A 26,606-nucleotide genomic window follows, 5' to 3' on the forward strand; every position below is an offset into this window, starting at 1 on the left:
CATAAGCCACACAAGAAAGCCACAGTACTCTCTTCAATTTCAGAGCACAGAGATAACGGCAGGGACACATAAAGCCGAAAGTATGATAGAAGACTACAAGTAATTCTTTGTTTATGTGGGAAAACTGAAAAAGTTTGTATCCTGTCATTCCTAGGGCTGGGTACCCAGTTCGGTACTTTTTAGGTACCGACCGAAGTGCCTCTTTACTACCGAGTATCGAAACATGTCTTGTTTATCGGTACCAAGTTTCGGTACCCAAGTGGTTAATCTCGTCAACGTCAGTGAAACAATAAACATGCAGTATGATTGGCTGTGGCGGAAAAACACTAGTTTACGCGGCTGCCCAGAGACGTGGCTCGTGAGGCTGTATAGTTTGTGTGTGTGCGTGTGTGTGTGTGTGTGTGTGTGTGTGTGTGTGTGTGTGTGTGTGTGTGTGTATGTGTGTCTGTGTGTGTGTGTGTAAGCGTCCAACCCAGATAGATAGAAAATATGTGGAAATGATCAAAAGTGTGCCTATGTACCCGGCTCGTGCCATAAGCACACGATGCAATATTTTCGACAAGATAATTGCTGCCAAGACCGGCAACACGGTAAATCTGATAAGGCACTTAAAAGCGCACAGAATACACTCGAGAGTAGAAAATTTATCAGTCTTCGACTACAAGAACTGGAGCGCGTCACATATAAACCAAAACTCAGCGTATAGGATACTTGCCTCACAGACATGAGAAATAGTTCTATATATGTTCAAAATATGTCAACTTTTAAACGAAAAACTTAGAAATAAATAGTTTGATTACCTAATCCATATAGGCGCGCGCGCCTTCACTACTGCAGGGATGACGAGTTAGCATCGCAAATTCGCAATAATCATCTTTGCAGCCAACACGTTTAGTATCACTTGTTCATTAATAAACAATTAAAATATCTCCTTGCTATCGTTTCCCGACACATCCATAATCATTAGGCTACTTTTGCCAGTGCTTTGCGCAAGCTTCATGTGTGCTGAGCGCGAGGCATGTATCCCGCACCCCAGTAGCCTATTTAATTCAATTCACATTTATTTGTATAGCATTTTCACAATACATATCATTTCAAAGGAGCTTTACAGAAAATGCATGCGTCTAAATAAATTACAATTTAGAGTGATCTGTTATCAGGGGTGACTGTGTTTCATTGTTAAACAATGCATTAAGTTAAGGCAGAAACAATGAGCTCATTGAAGTAAAGAATACATGTTGTTAAATGATTAGGAAACATAGAAAACTTTAGCATTGGTGCTTTTTTACAGACTCAAAATATGAGTGTAAAAAAGTCAACAAACTGAAAAAATAAAAGTTTTTTTTGTAGGTAAAGTTATATTGGTATCGAAAAAAGTATCGTACAGGAACCGGTATCGAAGTCAAGGTATCGTATCGGTATCGGTATCGAAAATTTTGTTACGATACCCAGCCCTAGTCATTCCAAAATCCTCTTGAGGACATCCGAAAAACCAACACAATCTCATGAAAGTGCGTATCTATACCACGAACGTTATTTCTCGTGCCGTTTATGCAAAAATGGTTTTAGTACGCACTGAAAAGTGAAAACCCCTTGGGTAGAATTAGGGGTGGGGAGTGTGTGCGTATTACACGACATAAAGTGTGTATCATATGCACACGAAAACTGCGTATCATAAGCACGCAAAAACTATTTTCAGCGTATAAATGTTACGAGAAATAACATTCGTTGTACAGATACGCACTTTCATGAGATCGGGCTGGAAAAACCAGACAGACGTTATTTAAAGCAGCTTTAGACCAGCCAGAGGTGTTAATGCAGTGCATAAGATGATGTATGGATCACACCTGTGTGTGTTTTGTGCATGTTGGGCAGGTGGAGGAACACAGGACTGAGAAGAAACAGCTGGAGCAGCTTCAGCAGAAACAGGGTCTTCTGGTCAAGCAGAGAGATCAGCTTCAGTTCGAGCACAGTCGTGCCATCCTGGCCCGCAGCAGGCTGGAGATGCTCTGCAGGGAGCTTCAGAGACATAACAGGACACTGAAGGTGAGAACACTCTCACTGACAGCTTAAGAAATACAAGTTGTGATAGAAAGTTAGGCTATGTTACATTGGTAATATTATTTTTCCCAGCCTAAAAATCTGCTTAAAAGTTGTCTCTGAGTCAGAGAACGTTATTGCATTTAGAGAAAAATAAACAAATGAAACAAATTATATATGATAAAAAACGTACATTATTTATTAAAAAAAAAAAATAAACATGCATATATCCATAATCCATTTAAAAGTTTCGGGGTCAGTAAGATTATTTTTAAAAATTAGTTTTAAAGCAAGGATGCATTCAATTGATCAAAAGTAACAGCAAATACATTTATAATCTTACAAAAGATTTCTATTTCAAATAAATGCTGTTCTTTTAAACTTTAAAAGAAGTATCTTGAAAAAAAGGTATCACTGTTTTCATTAAATATTAAGCTCTTTTCAACATTGATAGTAATAAGAAATGTTTTTTGAGTACCATATCAGAATGATTTTTGAAGGATCATATGAAAAGACAATTGCTGCTGAAAATTCAGCTTTGCCATCACATTAATTAAGTCATTTTTTTTAAATATATTAAAATAGAAAACATTAGTTTTAAATTGTAATCTTGGAAATATTTGGAAAACAGTGATATTTCACAATATTGCTGTTTTTACTGTATTTTTGATCAAAAAAGCAGCCTTGGTAAGCATAAGGGATGTCTTTCATAAACGTTAAATTATTTGGAATATTTTTCTTTGATTTTCTTTTATTGAATAGGCAATGCTGTGTGACAAAAGCCCACCGTTTAATTTTTGCAACAAAAATATCTGTTTATTCAATTGTCTCATATTTGCATTACATTTGCATAACCTAATACTTACTTGAAATATGAGATAAGATGAGATATGATACAAGAACCATTCACTTCGAAAAGAAAAGCTGTCTGAATTACATTTTTATGTGCCACTCAGGGGTGTTTTCATCTGAATTAGATAACAGACCTTATAGCAACTTCTTGTTTGTTGGAGATTGTTGAGCTTGACTTGTTGTCCTGTTATCTTGTTACTCAGTGTTTTGATTGCTGAGAATGAGTCGACTCAACTTCCTTCTGAGGAAACGGTGTCTTTGAGCCCAGAGGGACATTACTGCTGTGTCTCTGTGTCTCTGCCTCGATCAGACACTGACTTCTCAGACTCAAAGCGCTGCTGACAGGTCACTGTGACAAGAGGGATAGTGTTACCGAGCTTCAATGGCATTTGCCCTTCTTTTATAAATCAAAAGTCAAAGAGAATGTCTCACTGGCTCAAATCACTGCAGAGGCCATGGCCTCCTGTTCTACCGTTCTGTTGGTGCTGAAGACAACATCTACATCCCAAGACAAAACATGCAGAGTTTTTTCAGAATTCGGAATAATAGATTTAGTGCAGTCAACTCCTTAAACAATTTCCATATTTATTTAAATTAGAGCTTTTATTAAAAAAAAATTGTGTGATTTTAATTCACTTTAAGAAAAGGTTTATAAGTCATTCACTCGAGAATCAGACTTCACTGGTCGTAGCTTGTATGTTTTGTGCAGAACACAGGGAGCACTTTCAAAATAAATTCAATTGCTTCTGTTTTTTATGCATGTAGTAGTCTGAGTGAGGGTACATTTACATGACAACAGTTTTTCCATTGCGTTTTTCATGTACAGACGACAACGCCCGTTCACACGGATCAGCAAGAACGATTAAAAACGCAGTATTGCGTAAATGCCAGGACAGTAGTTTGTAATGTCAGTTTGTAAAAAAAAACATCTACGCACCTATAGACTGAACACGTTATATAAGCATGCACATGATTTCACCGTTTTCACAAATTCACGTTTTTGTAGTCTACACGGAGGCAGAAATGGTATCATATTCAAAAACTTGTACTTTGAAACCGTTTTTCAAAGGTTTGCGTTTCAGGCCCCCCAAAAAGCTTAAAAAAAGTTTAACATTTTTAGTTGACAACGATGTCATTAAAAACGGCCCCTGAAACTCTCTGCACTGCAGAGTTTAGCTCCAACCCTAATTAAACACATCTGATCCAACTTGTCGAGGTCTTCAGGATGCGTGATTGTTCCCCCAAAGCAGTTCAGCGGAAATCACATGTCTGCAGCTAATTTCATTGGTTAAGGTTAGGGTGAAGGGTAGGGTTACTTAGGGTTTAGTGTTTGGTGTAGGCAATCAGCACTGTGACTGACATGACCAATGAAATCTTTAGAAATGGCTGCGGGGTGGAGTTTCTTGAACTGTTTTAAATAAGCCTGCCGCACAAGTCCTGAAAGTGAAGCCAAAGTCTTGATCGCGTCCAGGTGGTTGGTCCCAGTATAGGTCATAAACCCTGCCCTCCCCATGAAGTCTAATGGGACGTGATAGAAACTAAACAATCAAATTACACTTCAAATACATTTTTCCAAAGATGATTTCTGTCATTTTAGTTAGTTTTTATCACGCTGATGTACGTTTAAGAGTTCGTTTTTTTTAAATACCTTTAGTATAGCTATAAAAACGGGAATGTGATGTCATGATTGACAGCTTTGATTGACAGCTTCTCTAAACAAAGTAGTCCCTGAGGCACCAACAGACTTTTTATTGTTATTTTTGTGAGGAGATTCGAGCTTGAACTTTAATGTCCATAACTGTTTATTTTACACTAACACAATGAGTTGCTCTGCAGTAAACTTTGTACTTACCATTTCTGCGGGAGTGTGTTCACTACGTTCAGTCTTGCGCAGAATCAGGTCCCAAATCAGGGCAAGATGTCACCGCCATATTAGGACTTTGGTGGCTTCACTGTTCACCAATGGAAGGGAGAGAAGGGGCGTCGTCCATCTTTTTTTCTATGGCCTGAGGTGGGAAAAACCCGCCTTCAGGATTACTAGAAACTTCCGGGAAGGAAGCTGGATTTGAGCTAAACTCTGTAGGACAGTGGCCCTCCAGGAGCTGAGTTTAAGAACGATGTATACGGTTCAGAATATAAAGAGCTGCAATCTAATTTTGTGAAGGCCTCTCCCAGCTGAGCTTCCATATTTGTTATTTCACAAAAACTATTCAGCACATGAAATGCTCCCAGTTGTCGGCTATAATGATCCACTCATGCCTTTTCACTCTGCCAAACAATTATGTTGCCTTCCAAGAACAATTTCACCTCTGTTCGGTGAATGTTTACGTAATTTGAAAGAAGTTACGAATCTTGTGCAAAGCACCTGGAGCCATTTTCTCTGCAGTTGAGAAACTTATTTCAATCCATTTGTACTATTCAATGAACAGGTGCTGGAGGACGGTGTAAGAAAAGGGAGCGGTTTCTGTCCCAGCATTCATACAGAAACTTTTTTCCCTCAAAATTGTGAATTTAAATCTCACAAATCTGACTTTTTTCTCACAATTGTGAGATTATGAGCCGCAATTCCAAGTTATAAACTCATAATTGCGAGTGTACCTAAGTCAGGGTAGCACATATTTTGACAGGAATGAAAACAAGGCTGTGAGGGGTAGAATTACAGTGCGTTCGAATATTACTGTTGTTTAACAACATACCAATTGTTTAGGTGATGAAACGTCTTTCCGAAATAACAAAACACTTTCAATACACAAAAACTCCTTAAAACAGTTTAAGAAGTTGTGAAAATTACGTGATTTAGGACCTTTATATTGTAAAGACTGCACGTCAATCCCTCACAGCCAGGTTTTCATCCATGCTAAATTCAATGGTGACTAACGTCTATGGAAGATTAGTTCAAGTTAATATTGAGTATATTCAAGTAAAGTTGAAGTGCATTTTTAAGTACTTTATATAGTAAGTAGTATACTAATAGTAGTATTCTTGTACGTGTTCTATTTCAATACTGCTTAGGACAAAATTAGCCCATTTCTTGTGTATAAAATATTCTTTTTTAAATTTAAAAATTGCATTTTTGTCAAAAACTTCGTCCGGATCGGATTCAGAACGATGATCAAAACATAGTCGGAGTAAGACAGTGTGTAAAACTCTGTGATAAAAGTATTTAATAGACTACTCAGTCAAAAGAGTAAACACAACTACAAGTCAAAAAATGAAGGTTCAATTAGTTTAAAAATATACAAAATAAATGTTTGAGCAAATACATAACCAGCCAGTGTTCAAAACTCTCTGCTTGCCTTATAGCTGGATTCAAAACTGTAAGCTTGTAATAATGTATTTAATTCCAGTGGTACTGGTGGATTTCCCCGGGAAATTCAAGCATGTCTTTGCGTCATTACGTCACACCTGTACACATAAAGAAGAGTCTCGGCTAGTAGGCTATATTGCGTGTGAGGATGTCGGAGGTGGAGATTTATAGCCTTTTCTCACAGGATTTGATATAATTAAACTTATCAATTTAATGGCGGATCCAGAAAGATTCAAACGACAATCACCAGTGACAACTAGAGATTCACCCGCTGTAAAATGCAAAAGACTTCATACGGACTTCGGAGTGGCTAACGTTACAGAAAAAAAGAGACTGCAACCGGCTCATGCAATAATATCGGAAGGGCATTAAATGTAGTACTAGTCACGCAATGCTGATGTTGTTAACATTAAAATTGATATGATAAGCGATCGTTACATTTAATCAGCGTAATTTAATGCAATGTTTTTTTCCCTTAGTTGGTCAGAACAAAAGTTTATGTTACTTACTTGTTAAGGTGACATTTTCCGGTGAAAATTCTTATGTTGGTCATACTTCCAAAACGTATAATCTGTGATTGCGAATGCCAGTATCCACACCGGTGTTGTGCCGAATTTTGCCCCCCGCCAAATTACTACCCCCCTAGCATTGGTAGGTTTAGGATTAGTTGTGGCGGAGGGGTTAGGATTAGGGGTGGGGTTAGGATTAGGCAATCAGGTACTGACTTCAACGAGGGGGGTAATAATTTGGCAGGGGGTCGAAATTCGGCACAACACCGGCGCGGCGACTGACAGCCGCACATTCTCCTCAAAACATTGGATTCATCCGCGCTGTACCGTGCCGAGGCACAACCCACGTAAAGTTGATAATTCCGCGAATAACTCGCAGATTTCAAACAGAGATGGCAACAGAGAGGAAAAAGTATATCTCGATCAAAAGATTTAGTGCAAGTATACTTCGACTTTTCTGTCAGTGTACCAAGTATACTTTAATGCTAATTTTATGTAGGCCTATATGTCTGAGAAATATATTAAGTAGGGGCCTACATTTCTGAAAAGTAATAAAAAGTAGGCGGAAATTATTTTTAGTTGAAAAGAAGTACACTAATAGCACACTTGAATAAACTTCTTTTTAAAAAAAGAGATTTTATCTCTCAATTAAAAATGGTAGTCAGAATTGCAAGATATAACTCGCAATTTTTTTTTCTTTCTTTCTTTCTAACTAATCTTTCTTCTTTCTTTATTTCTTTCTTTCTTTCTTTCTTTCTAACTAATCTTTCTTCTTTCTTTCTTTCTTTCTTTCTTTCTTTCTTTCTTTCTAACTAATCTTTCTTCTTTCTTTCTTTCTTTCTTTCTTTCTTTCTAATCTTTCTTCTTTCTTTCTTTCTTTCTTTCTTTCTTTCTAATCTTTCTTCTTTCTTTCTTTCTTTCTTTCTTTCTAACTAATCTTTCTTCTTTCTTTCTTTCTTTCTTTCTTTCTTTCTTTCTTTCTTTCTTTCTAACTAATCTTTCTTTCTTTCTAACTAATCTATCTTTCTTTCTAACTAATCTTTCTTTCTAATCTATATTTCTTTCTAACTAATCTTTCTTTGTTTCTAACTAATCTTTCTTTCTTTCTAACTAATCCATCTTTCTTTCTAACTAATCCATCTTTCTTTCTCTTTCTAACTAATCTTTCTTTCTTTAAACTTTAAACTTATTCAAACTCTCTGGTCCGGCTTTCTCAAGCCAACTTAAAGTTTGTCTCATCAAACTTTATTTTCTAGTTATTCTTTTTCTTCTTCTTTTTCTTAACCAAAATTTTCTGACTGCTACTCCTCCTAGAGCTTTAACTCTACAAACTCCAAACTCGGGTCAGACCTTCAGACTGTTCTGACTTAGTGTGCTATATCTTTTCAGACTGATTTGACTTTCAGATTTCTTAAAAATTAATATTAAAAATCATAAAAATCCCATTGACTTTCATTGCAACAGTTCAAATTGAGCCAAGGCTACGGTGGCCCAGCAGTGTACAACACAAAAACTCAAATCTAAACTCCCTGAAGCCCAAGACTCAATTAAACTACCATTCTATATGTACTAATGAACTTATCTATCTATCTATCTATCTATCTATCTATCTATCTATCTATCTATCTATCTATCTATCTATCTAATCTATCTTTCTTTCTTACTAACTAATCTATCTTTCTTTCTTTCTTTCTAACTAATCTTTCTTCTTTCTTTCTTTATTTCTTTCTTTCTTTCTAACTAATCTTTCTTCTTTCTTTCTTTCTTTCTAACTAATCTTTCTTCTTTCTTTCTGTCTTTCTTTCTTTCTAACTAATATTTCTTTTTTCTTTTTTTCTTACTAACTAATCTATCTTTCTTTCTTTCTAACTAATCTTTCTTCTTTCTTTCTTTCTTTCTAACTAATCTTTCTTCTTTCTTTCTTTCTTTCTTTCTTTCTTTCTTTCTTTCTTTCTTTCTTTCTAACTAATATTTCTTCTTTCTTTCTTTCTAACTAATATTTCTTCTTTCTAACTAATCTTTCTTCTTTCTTTCTAACTAATCTTTCTTTCTTTCTAACTAATCTTTCTTTCTTTCTAACTAATCTTTCTTCTTTCTTTCTTTCTTTCTTTCTTTCTAACTAATCTTTCTTCTTTCTTTCTTTCTTTCTAACTAATCTTTCTTCTTTCTTTCTTTCTTTCTTTCTTTCTTTCTTTCTTTCTTTCTTTCTTTCTTTCTTTCTTTCTTTCTTTTTCTTTCTTTCTTTCTAACTAATCTTTCTTCTTTCTTTCTTTCTTTCTAACTAATCTTTCTTCTTTCTTTCTTTCTTTCTTTCTAACTAATCTTTCTTTCTTTCTTTCTTTCTAACTAATCTTTCTTTCTTTCTTTCTTTCTTTCTTTCTTTCTAACTAATCTTTCTTCTTTCTTTCTAACTAATCTTTCTTCTTTCTTTCTAACTAATCTTTCTTCTTTCTTTCTTTCTTTCTTTCTTTCTTTCTTTCTTTCTTTCTTTCTTTCTAACTAATCTTTCTTCTTTCTTTCTTTCTTTCTTTCTTTCTTTCTTACTAATCTTTCTTCTTTCTTTCTTTCTTTCTAACTAATCTTTCTTCTTTCTTTCTTTCTTTCTAACTAATCTTTCTTTTTTCTTTCTTTCTTTCTTTCTTTCTTTCTTTCTTTCTTTCTAACTAATATTTCTTCTTTCTTTCTTTCTAACTAATATTTCTTCTTTCTAACTAATCTTTCTTCTTTCTTTCTAACTAATCTTTCTTTCTTTCTAACTAATCTTTCTTTCTTTCTAACTAATCTTTCTTCTTTCTTTCTTTCTTTCTTTCTAACTAATCTTTCTTTCTAACTAATTCTTTCTTTCTTTCTTTCTAACTAATCTTTCTTCTTTCTTTCTTTCTTTCTTTCTTTCTTTCTAACTAATCTTTCTTTCTTATTTAATTCTTTCTTTCTTTCTTTCTAACTAATCTTTCTTCTTTCTTTCTTTCTAGCTAATCTTTCTTCTTTCTTTCTAACTAATTTTTCTTCTTTCTTTCTTTCTTTCTAACTAATCTTTCTTCTTTCTTTCTTTCTTTCTTTCTAACTCATCTTTCTTTCTTTCTTTCTTTTTCTTTCTTTCTTTCTAACTAATCTTTCTTCTTTCTTTCTTTCTTTCTTTCTAACTAATCTTTCTTCTTTCTTTCTTTCTTTCTAACTAATCTTTCTTTCTAACTAATTCTTTCTTTCTTTCTAACTAATCTTTCTTCTTTCTTCTTTCTTTCTTTCTTTCTTTCTAACTAATCTTTCTTTCTTTCTAACTAATCTTTCTTATTTCTTTCTTTCTTTCTAGCTAATCTTTCTTCTTTCTTTCTAACTAATCTTTCTTCTTTCTTTCTTCTTTCTTTCTTTCTAACTAATCTTTCTTTCTAACTAATTCTTTCTTTCTTTCTTTCTAACTAATCTTTCTTCTTTCTTTCTTTCTTTCTTTCTTTCTTTCTAACTAATCTTTCTTTCTTTCTTTCTTTCTAACTAATCTTTCTTCTTTCTTTCTTTCTTTCTAGCTAATCTTTCTTCTTTCTTTCTAACTAATCTTTCTTCTTTCTTTCTTTCTTTCTTTCTAACTAATCTTTCTTATTTCTTTCTTTCTTTCTTTTTCTTTCTTTCTTTCTAACTAATCTTTCTTCTTTCTTTCTTTCTTTCTAACTAATTTTTTCTTCTTTCTTTCTTTCTTTCTAACTAATCTTTCTTTCTTTCTTTCTTTCTTTCTAACTAATCTTTCTTCTTTCTTTCTAACTAATCTTTCTTCTTTCTTTCTTTCTTTCTTTCTTTCTTTTTTACTTTTTCTTTCTTTCTTTCTAACTAATCTTTCTTCTTTCTTTCTTTCTTTCTTTCTTTCTAACTAATCTTTCTTCTTTCTTTCTTTCTTTCTTTCTTTCTAACTAATCTTTCTTCTTTCTTTCTTTCTTTCTTTCTTTCTTTCTTTCTAATCTTTCTTCTTTCTTTCTTTCTTTCTTTCTTTCTTTCTTTCTTTCTAATCTTTCTTCTTTCTTTCTTTCTTTCTTTCTTTCTTTCTTTCTAACTAATCTTTCATCTTTCTTTCTTTCTTTCTTTCTTTCTTTCTTTCTAACTGATATTTCTTCTTTCTTTCTTTCTAACTAATCTTTCTTTCTTTCTTTCTTTCTTTCTAACTAATCTTTCTTCTTTCTTTCTAACTAATCTTTCTTCTTTCTTTCTTTCTTTCTTTCTTTCTTTCTTTTTTACTTTTTCTTTCTTTCTTTCTAACTAATCTTTCTTCTTTCTTTATTTCTTTCTTTCTTTCTTTCTTTCTAACTAATCTTTCTTCTTTCTTTCTTTCTTTCTTTCTTTCTTTCTTTCTTTCTTTCTAACTAATCTTTCTTCTTTCTTTCTTTCTTTCTTTCTTTCTTTCTAATCTTTCTTCTTTCTTTCTTTCTTTCTTTCTTTCTTTCTAATCTTTCTTCTTTCTTTCTTTCTTTCTTTCTTTCTAACTAATCTTTCTTCTTTCTTTCTTTCTTTCTTTCTTTCTTTCTAACTAATCTTTCTTTCTTTCTAACTAATCTATCTTTCTTTCTAACTAATCTTTCTTTCTAATCTATATTTCTTTCTAACTAATCTTTCTTTGTTTCTAACTAATCTTTCTTTCTTTCTAACTAATCCATCTTTCTTTCTAACTAATCCATCTTTCTTTCTCTTTCTAACTAATCTTTCTTTCTTTAAACTTTAAACTTATTCAAACTCTCTGGTCCGGCTTTCTCAAGCCAACTTAAAGTTTGTCTCATCAAACTTTATTTTCTAGTTATTCTTTTTCTTCTTCTTTTTCTTAACCAAAATTTTCTGACTGCTACTCCTCCTAGAGCTTTAACTCTACAAACTCCAAACTCGGGTCAGACCTTCAGACTGTTCTGACTTAGTGTGCTATATCTTTTCAGACTGATTTGACTTTCAGATTTCTTAAAAATTAATATTAAAAATCATAAAAATCCCATTGACTTTCATTGCAACAGTTCAAATTGAGCCAAGGCTACGGTGGCCCAGCAGTGTACAACACAAAAACTCAAATCTAAACTCCCTGAAGCCCAAGACTCAATTAAACTACCATTCTATATGTACTAATGAACTTATCTATCTATCTATCTATCTATCTATCTATCTATCTATCTATCTATCTATCTATCCATCTATCCATCTATCTATCTCTTTCTATCTATCTATCTATCTATCTATCTATCTATCTATCTATCTATCTATCTATCCATCTATCTATCTATCTATCTATCTATCTATCTATCTATCTATCTATCTATCTATCTATCTATCTATCTATCTATCTATCTATCCATCTATCTATCTCTTTCTATCTATCTATCTATCTATCTTTCTAATCTATCTTTCTTTCTTACTAACTAATCTATCTTTCTTTCTTTCTTTCTAACTAATCTTTCTTCTTTCTTTCTTTCTTTCTTTCTTTCTTTCTTTCTAACTAATCTTTCTTCTTTCTTTCTTTCTTTCTAACTAATCTTTCTTCTTTCTTTCTAACTAATCTTTCTTCTTTCTTTCTGTCTTTCTTTCTTTCTAACTAATATTTCTTTTTTCTTACTAACTAATCTATCTTTCTTTCTTTCTAACTAATCTTTCTTCTTTCTTTCTTTCTTTCTAACTAATCTTTCTTCTTTCTTTCTTTCTTTCTTTCTTTCTAACTAATATTTCTTCTTTCTTTCTTTCTAACTAATATTTCTTCTTTCTAACTAATCTTTCTTCTTTCTTTCTAACTAATCTTTCTTTCTTTCTAACTAATCTTTCTTTCTTTCTAACTAATCTTTCTTCTTTCTTTCTTTCTTTCTTTCTAACTAATCTTTCTTCTTTCATTCTTTCTTTCTTTCTAACTAATCTTTCTTCTTTCTTTCTTTCTTTCTTTCTTTCTTTTTCTTTCTTTCTTTCTAACTAATCTTTCTTCTTTCTTTCTTTCTAACTAATCTTTCTTCTTTCTTTCTTTCTTTCTTTCTAACTAATCTTTCTTTCTTTCTTTCTAACTAATCTTTCTTTCTTTCTTTCTTTCTTTCTTTCTTTCTTTCTTTCTTTCTTTCTTTCTAACTAATCTTTCTTCTTTCTTTCTAACTAATCTTTCTTCTTTCTTTCTAACTAATCTTTCTTCTTTCTTTCTTTCTTTCTTTCTTTCTTTCTTTCTTTCTTTCTTTCTGTCTTTCTAACTAATCTTTCTTCTTTCTTTCTTTCTTTCTTTCTTTCTTTCTTACTAATCTTTCTTCTTTCTTTCTTTCTTTCTAACTAATCTTTCTTCTTTCTTTCTTTCTTTCTAACTAATCTTTCTTTTTTCTTTCTTTCTTTCTTTCTTTCTTTCTTTCTTTCTTTCTTTCTTTCTTTCTTTCTAACTAATATTTCTTCTTTCTTTCTTTCTAACTAATATTTCTTCTTTCTAACTAATCTTTCTTCTTTCTTTCTAACTAATCTTTCTTTCTTTCTAACTAATCTTTCTTTCTTTCTAACTAATCTTTCTTCTTTCTTTCTTTCTTTCTAACTAATCTTTCTTCTTTCTTTCTTTCTTTCTTTCTTTCTTTTTCTTTCTTTCTTTCTAACTAATCTTTCTTCTTTCTTTCTTTCTTTCTAACTAATCTTTCTTCTTTCTTTCTTTCTTTCTAACTAATCTTTCTTTCTTTCTTTCTTTCTTTCTTTCTTTCTAACTAATCTTTCTTCTTTCTTTCTAACTAATCTTTCTTCTTTATTTCTAACTAATCTTTCTTCTTTCTTTCTTTCTTTCTTTCTTTCTTTCTTTCTTTCTAACTAATCTTTCTTCTTTCTTTCTTTCTTTCTTTCTTTCTTTCTTTCTTACTAATCTTTCTTTCTTTCTTTCTTTCTAACTAATCTTTCTTCTTTCTTTCTTTCTTTCTAACTAATCTTTCTTTTTTCTTTCTTTCTTTCTTTCTTTCTTTCTTTCTTTCTAACTAATCGTTCTTCTTTCTTTCTTTCTTTCTTTCTTTTTCTTTCTAACTAATCTTTCTTCTTTCTTTCTTTCTTTCTTTCTAACTAATCTTTCTTCTTTCTTTCTTTCTTTCTTTCTTTCTTTCTTTCTTTCTAACTATTCTTTCTTCTTTCTTTCTTTCTTTCTTTCTAACTAATCTTTCTTCTTTCTTTCTAACTAATCTTTCTTTCTTTCTTTCTAACTAATCTTTCTTCTTTCTTTCTTTCTAACTAATCTTTCTTCTTTCTTTCTTTCTTTCTTTCTAACTAATCTTTCTTCTTTCTTTCTTTCTAACTAATCTTTCTTCTTTCTTTCTTTCTTTCTAACTAATCTTTCTTCTTTCTTTCTTTCTTTCTTTCTTTCTTTCTTTTTCTTTCTTTTTCTTTCTTTCTAACTAATCTTTCTTCTTTCTTTCTTTCTTTCTTTCTAACTAATCTTTCTTCTTTCTTTCTTTCTTTCTTTCTAACTAATCTTTCTTTCTTTCTTTCTAACTAATCTTTCTTTCTTTCTTTCTAACTAATCTTTCTTCTTTCTTTCTTTCTAACTAATCTTTCTTCTTTCTTTCTTTCTTTCTTTCTTTCTTTCTTTCTTTCTTTCTTTCTTTCTTTCTAACTAATCTTTCTTCTTTCTTTCTAACTAATCTTTCTTCTTTCTTTCTAACTAATCTTTCTTCTTTCTTTCTTTCTTTCTTTCTTTCTAACTAATCTTTCTTCTTTCTTTCTTTCTTTCTTTCTTTTTCTTTCTTTCTTTCTAACTAATCTTTCTTCTTTCTTTCTTTCTTTCTAACTAATCTTTCTTCTTTCTTTCTTTCTAACTATTCTTTCTTCTTTCTTTCTTTCTTTCTTTCTTTCTAACTAATCTTTCTTTCTAACTAATTCTTTCTTTCTTTCTTTCTAACTAATCTTTCTTCTTTCTTTCTTTCTTTCTAACTAATCTTTCTTCTTTCTTTCTTTCTTTCTAACTAATCTTTCTTCTTTCTTTCTTTCTTTCTTTCTTTCTTTCTTTCTTTCTTTCTTCCTTTCTTTCTTTCTTTCTTTTTCTTTCTTTCTTTTTCTTTCTTTCTTTCTAACTAATCTTTCTTCTTTCTTTCTTTCTTTCTAACTAATCTTTCTTCTTTCTTTCTTTCTTTCTAACTAATCTTTCTTTCTTTCTTTCTAACTAATCTTTCTTCTTTCTTTCTTTCTAACTAATCTTTCTTCTTTCTTTCTTTCTTTCTTTCTTTCTTTCTTTCTTTCTAACTAACCTTTCTTCTTTCTTTCTAACTAATCTTTCTTCTTTCTTTCTAACTAATCTTTCTTCTTTCTTTCTTTCTTTCTTTCTTTCTTTCTTTCTTTCTTTCTTTCTTTCTTTCTTTCTAACTAATCTTTCTTCTTTCTTTTTCTTTCTTTCTTTCTAACTAATCTTTCCTCTTTCTTTCTTTCTTTCTAACTAATCTTTCTTCTTTCTTTCTTTCTAACTATTCTTTCTTCTTTCTTTCTTTCTTTCTTTCTAACTAATCTTTCTTTCTAACTAATTCTTTCTTTCTTTCTTTCTTTCTAACTAATCTTTCTTCTTTCTTTCTTTCTTTCTTTCTTTCTTTTTCTTTCTTTCTTTCTTTCTTTCTTTCTTTCTAACTAATATTTCTTCTTTCTTTCTTTCTTTCTTTCTTTCTTTCTAACTAATATTTCTTCTTTCTTTCTTTCTTTCTTTCTTTCTTTCTAACTAATATTTCTTCTTTCTTTCTAACTAATATTTCTTCTTTCTTTCTTTCTAACTAATCTTTCTTTCTTTCTTTCTAACTAATCTTTCTTTCTTTCTTTCTTTCTAACTAATCTTTCTTCTTTCTTTCTTTCTTTCTTTCTAACTAATCTTTCTTCTTTCTTTCTTTCTTTCTTTCTTTCTTTCTAACTAATCTTTCTTCTTTCTTTCTTTCTTTCTTTCTAACTAATTATTTCTTTCTTTCTTTCTAACTAATCTTTCTTCTTTCTTTCTTTCTTTCTTTCTTTCTTTCTTTCTTTCTTTCTTTCTAACTAATCTTTCTTTCTAACTAATTCTTTCTTTCTTTCTTTCTAACTAATCTTTCTTCTTTCTTTCTTTCTTTCTTTCTTTCTTTCTAACTAATATTTCTTCTTTCTTTCTTTCTTTCTTTCTTTCTTTCTTTCTAACTAATATTTCTTCTTTCTTTCTTTCTTTCTTTCTTTCTAACTAATATTTCTTTCTTTCTTTCTTTCTTTCTAACTGATATTTCTTCTTTCTTTCTTTCTAACTAATCTTTCTTTCTTTCTTTCTTTCTAACTAATCTTTCTTCTTTCTTTCTAACTAATCTTTCTTCTTTCTTTCTTTCTTTCTTTCTTTCTTTCTTTTTTACTTTTTCTTTCTTTCTTTCTAACTAATCTTTCTTCTTTCTTTCTTTCTTTCTTTCTAACTAATCTTTCTTCTTTCTTTCTTTCTAACTAATCTTTCTTCTTTCTTTCTTTCTTTCTTTCTTGAACACCCTAGCAACCACCCAAAATACCTTAAACACCCTAGCAACCATCCTAAATAGCGTAGAACACCCTAGCAACTGCCTAGCAACCACCTAGAACACCCTAGCAACCACCCAAAATACCTTAAATCACCCTAGCAACACCATAGCAACCACCCAAAATACCATAGAACACCCTAGCAACACCATAGCAACCACACAGCACACCCTAGCAACCACCCATAACACCCTAACAACCACCCAAAATACCTTAAAACACCCTAGCAACACCCTAGCAACCATCCTAAATAGCATATAACACCCTAGCAACACCATAGCAACCACCCAGAACACCCTAGCAACCACCCCAAATACCTTAAAACACCCTAGCAACACCCTAGCAACCATCCTAAATAGCGTATAACACCCTAGCAACACCATGGCAACCACCCAGAACACCCTAGCAACCACCCCAAATACCTTAAAACACCCTAGCAACACCATAGCAACCACCCAAAATACCCTAGAACATCATAGCAACTGCCTAGCAACCACCCAGAACACCCTAGCAGCCACCCAAAATACCTTAAAACACCCTAACAACACCATAGCAACCACCCAAAATACCTTACAACACCTTAGCAACACCATAGCAACCACCCAGAACACCCTAGCAACCACCCAGAACACCCTAGCAACTAATATAAACTTCAAACTACTTTGAAATTCAAACTAAATTTAAACTTCAAACTACTTTAAACTTTAAACTAATTTAAACTTCTAACTACTTTTAACTTTAAACTAATTTAAACTTATTTAAACTTTAAACTAAATAAAACTATAAACTAATTTAAACTTCAATGTACTTTAAACTTCAAACTAATTTACATTTTAAACTAATTTACATATTAAACTAATGTAAACTTCAAACTACTTTAAACTTCTTTAAACTTTCTGTTCCAAACTTTCACAAGCCAACTTAAAGTTTGTCTCGACGAACTTTTTCTAGTTTTCTCTTGCTATTGAGAGTTCATGTCTCTCAATTCTGACTTTTTTCCTCAAATTCTGAGTTTATTTCACACAATTCAGAATTTCATAAAAACATGCAAATAACTTTTTATTTTAAGTTTTTTTGTTTTGTTTTTGTACTCCGTGGCAAAAACCAGTTTAGTAAGGTGACTCAGAGAGAAGCTTTCTAATCATGTTTGTGTTGGGGGGGGGGGGGTTTTTGTCATCTTCCGGGCATTGAAGATATTAAACTCTTGCACTAATATGAATTCTGCATGTCTTAAGTGGATGCTATCCCTCCCTAGAGGCTGGCTTTGACCTTGTTCCCTCCCCAATCAATTTTATTCAAATATTATAGAAGCCATTAGTGAGCAGGTCAGAAAAGAACATCTAAGCCCTGCGTGTAGGTGTGACTCTCGGCTGTGATGACTGTAAATTACATTTAATCTGGGGTCATTTCCCTTGTGCTCACGATTCACCTCCCTAATGAGCTTGCGTATTGGTAGAACAGCTTCACCTTTCCCAGATGGGAGCTTGAGACTCATGCCATGTGTAAACACAGGCAGGCAAACAGCTTCAGCCTTTGAGAGGAACGCTGCATGCTTGGATTCCTTACGATTAGCTGAGTCAGGAAGCCAGCGTCTCTGAAACAGGAGCTCATGTTTACAGAGCGCACACATGGGATAGCAGACCTGTTAAGCAATCACACGTCCAATCCGAGATACTAAAAAAGATTATACTGTTTATCTCGTTCCTCAAATCTAGATCTTTAGAGCATGATATGTCATTAACACCATTTGATTATTAATATGCTCATAAGCAAGTCTTCACACTCAGCCCTTGTAAGGAATAGTGCAGTTCAAAGATGACCTTTTTGTTGGTGCTGTGGAGTAACTGTTAGTGCACCTGCTTTGGACATGTAGAGGTTCAAGTCCAGCCTATAACATGTCCATTCCCTCTATCACTTCAACTTTCTGTCATTCTCACAGATGATGTGGTGAAAGCCACTTCCAAAAGGTTTTCCCTTATTCACATACAACATAAAAATAATATATTTAAATCACAGATTTTTTTTTATATGAAGATCACATGGCAACTGCCTTAAAAAAATATAACCATGCTGTCACAGTCCTCGTCTGCACCTGTCTGTCCTTGTCTGCACTACACTTCCCAGAATCCTCCTTGTCTCCACACCTGAACTCACTCCCTCACTTACCAGCCTGTTCCTCGTTATCATCATCTGTGTCACCTGTCTTCACATCATTATGGTTCATTTGTCTCTGTATTTAGTTTCTTCTGTTCAGTCTGTCTTGGTCGGTTCTCGTCTATGTTAACTGGTGTTTGCATCCGCTCTGTCTGCCTGTACCTGTTTGTTGTTTTGATTTATAGTAAAGTTTATTGTTTATTTGAATTCCTCGTCTCCTCGTGCTTCCTGCCATACACCACCCGTGACACATGCTTACTTGTTTGCTTGTTCTCAAATGCCTTTTATATATATTTTATTGCTTTATTGTTAAAACAATTCCATACAAAGATTTTTAATTTATGCTAATATGAAAATATAAAATTCCATCATGGAAATATTAGAACATTATAATTATGTTTTTCAATTATTGAAGTAAACATAGACCACTAGGCATACATCAATAATTTTGATAATGAATAAATAAATAAATAATGAAAATGTATTTATTTAAAAAAAAAAATGTAACATATGTCCATTAGTTGTAGTGTAATTTCCCTAACAATCAATAATTGTGTCTCTAATAAAGTTTTATTAAAAAATTAGTGTCTACATGTTTAGTGTTTTTTTAGTATTATTTATACACTATGTATTTGATAATATTTTAATTAGCTTTCATTTTTCTATTTACAGTTTCTTTTGTATTCGTTTTTTTAATTAGTTCCATTTAGCTTTAATTTAATATTATTTCAGTAATTATAGTAGGCCTACACTTTATTTCAGTTAGTTTTTTCAGTTGAAGTTTTTCATTTAATATTTATATTTTATGTTATTTCAGCTTTATTTCAATTAACAAAAATATTTCGTAGTTTTAGTTTTAGTTAATGACAACACTGTAAGGGAAGAACATAACTGAGATAAAATATGCACATTTATGAGGGAAGAAAAAAAGTCAAATATTGCTCTTTTTGTCATTTCTAATCATGATTTCAAATAATAAAAATATTACTTAGTTGCATGAAGCTACATAAAATGCCGGCTATGAAATAAGCCTTAATAGGAGTCAAGCATTTTATTCCACAAATGTTTATAATGTCATTTCCACAATAGAAAGCCATCAAAGACAATACATAATTTGCCCATCTCACACTAGATCTATTGCTTTCCTATCTTAAGGCTACATGTTTCCCACACGTTTCCTTCTCTCTTTCTCCCTGCAGGAGGAGAGTCTGCAAAGGATGCGGGAGGATGAAATGAAGCGGAAGGAGATCAGCACTCATTTCCAGAGCACGCTGGTGGACATTCAGTCTCAGATCGAGCAGCACAGTAACCGCAACAACAAGCTGTGCCAAGAGAACAGCGAGCTGGCCAGCAAACTCAAGACCATCATAGAGCAGTATGAGCGGCGGGAGGAGGTACACACACGCATTACATTAAACACACAAGACTGTACAAATCTGGACACCATTAAAATCCACAGAAGGTCCACCTTTCATCAGTGTTTCTGCTGCATAACAGAAGCTCCTCCACACATCATTGTGCTGTTTACACAGGCACTGCGAATACTGTAACCTGTGAATATGTGCTTGTGGTGTGAAGCAGACCGAAAACCTGTGCAGCCAGCGTATACAGCGAAAGCCAGCAAAATGAATTGACCATTTCAAACACCCCAATATCTAACACATCTGTCAAAGCGATTCAGCCACAAATCCATTTAAAGCTGCACCCCCAAGGTATAGCCGAGATTACATTTTGATACAAGTATGTGAGCACCATAAGTGATTGTAATACATTTAAAAATGCATCTGATTTGGATTTTGTTCTGGTCTACCTGAAAAATTTACCAAACTTAGCCACTAGACTACTGGTTAAAAGTGTGGAATAATTAATATTTTGTTGTCATAAGAAGTCTCTAATGCTAACCAAGGCTGATTTAATACAGTGAAAAAAAAGTAATATTGTGTAATATTATTACAATTTTAAATAACTGTTTTCTATTTTAATATTTACAATTATTTATTTATTCCTGTGATGGATTTTTCCAAAGCTGAATTGTCAGCATCATTACTCCAGTTTTCAGTGTAAATAATTCTGATTTGGTGCTGAATCAACATAAATTATTGTTGTTGCTCAATTATAAGTAATGGTGAACCGTTTGTTCGTATTTTGATTAATAAAGTTTTTTTTAAAATAGAAATCTTTTGTAACATTAATATCTTTGCTGTCAATAATCAATTTAATGCATCCTTTCTGATTAAAAGTTTTAAATTATTGTTCTTTTTTTAAAGAATCTTATTCCAAATTTTTGGATGGTATACTTATCACAGTTTTCATAAAGATATGAAGCAGCACAACTGTTTTCAACATTGATAATAATGAGAAATCTTTGTTGAGCAGCAAATTAGCCAATTAGACTGATTTCTGAAGGATCATGTGACACTGAAGACTGAAATAATGACTTCTGAAAATTCAGCATTGCCATTTACAGGAATAAATTACATTTTACAATATGATTTTTTTTTAACTCTAATAATATTTAACAATTTTTGATCAAATTTTTTATCTTTTTTTTTTTGATCAAATAAATGCATTCTTGTTAAGCATAAGAAACTTCTATTAAAAACATTTTTTTTAATCATAATTATTCTGAACTTTTGATGGGTAGTGTTTGTACATGGGCATTTTTTACAGTCTCTATATGCATAAAAAGGGATACATGCCATTTAGAGTTTGAAACTGCCAGAACTGTAATTTCACAACATGAGGAAGAGGAAACTACACCCTAACACTTTCTAAACCTGCTATATGCACTGAAGAAACTTTATTTTTTTTTACTTTGACTTAGTGATTCACGCCCGGTTTGACAGTGAATATTGCACCTTGTAGAACACTCTTGTATTCTGTATCTAATCACATGAGGATCGGCCTGTGGAATGACAAGCCTGAAGTGAGGGAAGTTAAGCTCAATCTGTCATCCTCATGGGTACCACAGACATTGCTCACACACAGCTGTGTGTTGGGCTAAATCAGACCCTGTCTGTCAGGCAAGAATTGAAATGACTCAAGATCAAATTGTGCCGTGTGTCTCTACTGCCCTCTGCTGGCTGAAGTAGAGACATGAATCAAACTCAATGTGATTTACACAAGAAGAAGAACATGGAACAACATCCAACAGTTGCCACCCTCTGATTTTATCTGTAAAAGAATGATTGACAACGAAAACTGTTCCAAGAACAACAAAGGATGTTGATCCTGGAAAATGCTCTGGTTGTGAATATCACACTGTGAGGTGTATCATCATGATAGAGACAAAAAATGTCATTGTTAAAATTTTGTAATGTGTTGACTGATGCAGATAAAGGTTTCCAACCAAAGCAGGAAAAACAAACACACAACTATACAATTCCATAAATGCCATTTCAATTCCAGCAGATAATATCTATTTAAAAGGTTCCCCATGGATGGTTTTACACAAAAAGACATTAAAATTAGTCACCCATCCTTCTTTTGAAAATAATTGTCAGTTTTAGAATTAAAAAAAAATATACATTTTAAGAAACAGTTTAAGCAGTTTCAGTCTTTTGGTGGGAAAAATATTTACTATCATTATCAGTAAGTGAAGGGTAAAATAAAATATTTATAATCAATAAAATAATATCTGATATGTTCCCTTTAAGTCTAAATAAATATTCTCCCTTGTGTGTTTTTTATGCAGACTTTAGAGAAGATCTTCAAACACAGAGATCTACAGCAGAAAGTGTCTGATGCCAAGCTGGAAGAAGCCAACATACTACTCAGACAAGCTGAAGAGAAGCACAAGAGAGAGAAAGAATATGTAAGACAGACACAGATCTCCTGTTCTAGCTCTTCAGATTTGCCTCGAGTAAAATGAAGAGCAGACAGATTCATTTGCATGTGCTTACAATGAATCCCTTTACAAGCAGGGTATACGATTAACAATCATCAAGTGCCAAATGCACGTATGGGGGGTCATTTTATAAGGAACTGCAGCATAATATATTAAGTCAATCTATACGAATGAGTCTGACCTTTGCTAATAACTGACATGATGATTGTGTTTTTCAAATTGAGCTGCATCTGAAGTGGCATTTAGATATATTTACACAGACTGTTTAATGAAGCTCAGAGGTGGTGTAAATATGAATGAAATATTAAATTATATTCTAAATATAAAACTAAAACCACCAGGTGACGGCAAGTCACTGTCTTAATGAGTGAGTCATTCATTCAACCGATTCACTCAAACGGCTGATTCATTCAGGAATAAAGCAGTGACCGTCACTATGAATGGGTTACTGAATCATTGGCTCACTCGATTCATTAAAAGCCGCGGATTCATTCAGTAAACTGCTGTGTGTTGCTCGGAGATGCACAACAGTTCTGCTGTGGCTTTGTTTTTGGAACTATTTTCATTGGTGAAATTGAGCAAAAACAGACAATGTTGACAATATTGAGTCTAAAATGTAACAATATTAACTTATTTTTAATTGAACTGTTGTTTAAAATCCATATCTAGTAAATTTTCTCACGTGTGGCAAAAAGTAAATTTTGGACCCTGATTATAACAATGTTTTACTGAAACTGGAAAGTGCCACATGTTTACATCTCACCATTTATTTTGTTAGTTGCTTAGAGATGCTATTGAAACAACAAAGAAATGCTACACAATGAGGGAGCAGGAGTTACAGATGAAGAAACAGGTAATGGCGAGTTCTTGATCTCACCTGTTTGTGTGTGTCTTGTGTTTAACCAGTTACTCACTCAGGCTGCAGAGTGGAAACTACAGACTAAAGAGCTGAAAGAGCAGCACACAATCATGCAGGCTCAGGTGAATATCTACCGCTGTGGCATTACCCACAATCCCGCGCTCTCTCTTCTCTAGCTGTGGCGTTTCACTCGTTGAGCTGTGTGACAAACCACAAACGAATTTATATTTAAAAGGCAATTTACAGTGCTCATGCATATCCATTAAATGCACTTCAGTTGAATACATTTCAGTTGAGATGGATAGATAAATTACAGAAAAAAAGCAGAAAAGCAGAAGAGCTTAAAATAAACTTTTAAGTACTTAAAGAAAAAATTTACCCAACAATGAAAATTTGGATTCATCATTTACTCACTCCCATGTCGTTCCAAACAGGTATGAATTCCTTTAAATTATATTTCACAAGTGCCTAAATACTAAATTAGACCTGGATGAATTGATTCAACACTGCTGTTGTGAATGATAAGTAAATGTAAGTAATGCTTTATACATTAAACAGAGTCATTGCAGAATTGCTCTCTTATTTAAAGCTTTGTGTTTTTTGAATGGAACATTTTCCTTGACTAATTGAAGATGGAGTACACAAAGTGCACACACTGCGAAACCCGATAAGTTCGGAATACTCAAAACATTCATGGAAACCGATTACTTAATTCAAAACATTTAAGTAAACTAAAACTCAAAGATTAAGTTAGTAGAACTTTACCATTTTATTTTGTACTACACTAACATGTTAATTACAATTTAATTGAAATATTGAATAAACTATATTCAGTTTGTTTACATTAATATCATATTCAACTAGTAAGCAACAGCACACTTGCATGTGCGAATGTACATAACTGCATGTACATAGTTCATCAACATGCAGTGTATATATAGCCTTGTTTTGCAGCCCATACTTGACTTCACCGCAGGCTCTCTTCACCACAATGATAACCCTACAAACCTTCAACATAACATAAAACCCTCTAAATCCCAACATAACAGAACATTAAACACTAACACATCTCTCCCTATATTAATATTGTGCAAAACCCCCCAAAAACCCACTTTATTTCAACATTTATTTTCCGCAAAGCATGCAGCGGAACTAGAAATATGCTGCAACTCAGTTTAAGTTCAGCTTAATGCAATCAGATTTTGAGTTCATGTAACTTTGTTCTATTAAGTAGAATTCATTTTCAGTAATATTTGAGTGAAATGAACTCATTTCATTTAATTAGTTTAAACTGTTCGGTTTACAGTGCAGTTGCAACATCAGTAATTACTTACAATTATAATCTTTACACTAGGCCTAAATGAATGAATGAACGAACGAATGAATAAATGAATGATGAATGAATTTTACAAAGCAAAGAATAAATTTGGAACTCATTTGGATTGTTGGATTCTAGACCTGTGAAAAACTTGCCGTCTTTTTCCAGTGTGTAAATAATAGGATCAATATATAATAATTGAATGATACGGAAGACCAAGCTGATGAATTATAAATGTTAACATTCTTGATCATGCATGTTTCTCTTACTATACATGGATTTAGGCCTTATTTTCCAAAGATTTTCAGAAGGATGCTAAGTCTAACTCTTTTTTAACAGCTTGTGTTGTACTCCCAGAAGTTTGATGAGTTCCAGAACACATTAGCAAAAAGCAATGAGATATACGCCACTTTCAAACAGGAGATGGATAAGGTTTGTTGTGTTGCACACATTTACAGTTTGAAGCCAATAATTAATAGGAAAACAAAGCAATAAACGACATCTTAGTTTTTCTTCCAGTACAAATATTTAAAAATACTTGAGAAGCAACACAAGAGAATTTTACTTTAGAAGCAACACTGCATAAGATAAGACTTTTTTCCAGAGAATGTTTCTTTAAAAGTGTATTTTGTCTCTTTGTACGGTCAGTTTTTTCCCACTTGTTTATAGGCTACTTAAAACAACTAAACAAATCTGCCAGTGCAGTAAGACAAAATACACTCAAATTAAAGATACATCGTCTGAAAACAGAAAACAGTCTTATAGTGTTGTGTCTAGCTCATGTATCTTGCTTCAGGGATTTTTAGATATTTCAACAGGGAAAATTAGACAAAAATGCTTGTTAGGATAGGATTTTGTTGTTGTTGTAGCTGTGAACAGTTTTAAGTGTCTTTGTCTATTTTAAGGCATATGCTTCTAACAAAACGCTGATTACATTTCCATTTTAATAGATGACAAAGAAGATGAAGAAGCTGGAAAAGGAGTCAAGCACTTGGAAGACCCGGTTTGAAAGCTGCAATAAAGCTCTAGTTGAAATGATTGACGAGGTAACTCACACACACATGACTTGTCAGTATTTGAGCATTAGCTTTGCCCTTAACTGATTAACTCAACTCCAACAGAGATCAGAAAAGGCCAAGGAGTTTGAACTCTTCACTTTAAAGATCGACCGTCTGGAAACTCTGTGCCGAGTGCTGCAGGATGAAAGAAAAGGTTTGTACGACAAGATTAAAGAAATACGGCATCCAGAAAAAGAGACCTTAGCACCTGCGGTGGACATGCCCCAAGTAGATGATCTTCCAGAGCTCGCTCAACTTCCTATCCCGGCTCTCAACCCTGTGTTCACCGAAGAGATGGAGAGGCTGCGAGTGGAACAGGCCCGCCTGCAGGATTTTGCAGCCTCCTTGAACAGTCCCATAACAGATGATGCTGGAGAATCGGATAGTGAGGAAGAGGAGACAGCACAAGAGAATCCAGCGATCACTGAGACTCCCCAACTTGAGTCCATTGAACCAATGGAAAAACAGGTATCAACACAAGAGGAACCCTCTACTGCAGAAGAAAACAAACCCGAGGTTGTTACTGTAAACGAAGAGAAGCCATTAGAACCAACAAATCCTGAACCAGCCAGCCATGACACGGAATCCAAACTTCCTCAAGAGCCTCAACAACCAGAGATCACAGAAAAACAGACAGAAAAACAAGAGCCAGCCAAAGAGGAACCAAGCCAGGAAGAGGTGACAAAAGCAGAAGAGACAGTCGAAGAGGAATCCACTCAGGCAAAGCCTGTGATGAAAGAAGAGGACAAATATGAAGCTGTTAAACCTGAGCTACCTGAACCAGAAGCGCCCAAACAAGAGCCCTTCAAAGAGGAGCACGGTCAGAAAGCCGCAGCTGCATCTGAGGGAGCCAAAGCACCGGCGTCCAAACCTAAGGCCCCAAAATCCCAAGAGCCCAAAGCGAAGGCCAGCAAAGCCCAGCCTAAAAAACAAGGTTCTGCCAAGAAGAAAGTTCCTGCTAAGGGGCCGAATAAAAGCTAAGCCGAAATGCTTATGCTTTTTATAATTTCTAGATCAGTTTGTTTGACAAGTGTCTTGTCGTTAACGAGTTACAAGTTATACAGAAGATGACAGACACTTTCCTTTAAGAAAGTTTAATTCAAGTATGAATTCCTAGCATACCGAGTGTACGGACTTTTTTCAAGTTGTAAAACTTTCTCAAGTACCCTCAAATAAACGTCTACTGTTCCTAATCCTACATAATGTTCT

The 26,606-nt window shown here is 33.1% G+C and overlaps 1 protein-coding gene across 4 annotated transcripts in view; it reads left to right on the forward strand.

Moving 5' to 3' along the window:
- txlnba (taxilin beta a) overlaps positions 1-26,595 on the forward strand; it is a 36,625-nt gene extending 10,030 nt beyond the window's left edge. For 2 of the 4 annotated variants that reach the window (XM_077220153.1, XM_077220154.1), the window contains exons 4-10: positions 1,876-2,046; positions 19,515-19,709; positions 22,010-22,129; positions 22,941-23,015; positions 24,679-24,771; positions 25,290-25,385; positions 25,461-26,595. In XM_077220153.1, the coding sequence (XP_077076268.1) occupies positions 1,876-2,046; positions 19,515-19,709; positions 22,010-22,129; positions 22,941-23,015; positions 24,679-24,771; positions 25,290-25,385; positions 25,461-26,378 (1,668 nt within the window). In that variant the 3' untranslated portion in view covers positions 26,379-26,595. Of the gene's footprint in view, positions 1-1,875; positions 2,047-19,514; positions 19,710-22,009; positions 22,130-22,940; positions 23,016-23,068; positions 23,144-24,678; positions 24,772-25,289; positions 25,386-25,460 lie in introns of all 4 variants that reach the window. The other 2 variants (XM_077220155.1, XM_077220156.1) reach the window with 1 other exon arrangement.
- Positions 26,596-26,606: the final 11 nt, after the last annotated feature.

This window comes from Siphateles boraxobius, unplaced genomic scaffold (assembly GCF_051911475.1).
Source record: "Siphateles boraxobius isolate OS27281-9 unplaced genomic scaffold, OSU_SipBor_1 8, whole genome shotgun sequence".
In the NCBI taxonomy this organism is placed as follows: Eukaryota; Metazoa; Chordata; class Actinopteri; order Cypriniformes; family Leuciscidae; genus Siphateles; species Siphateles boraxobius.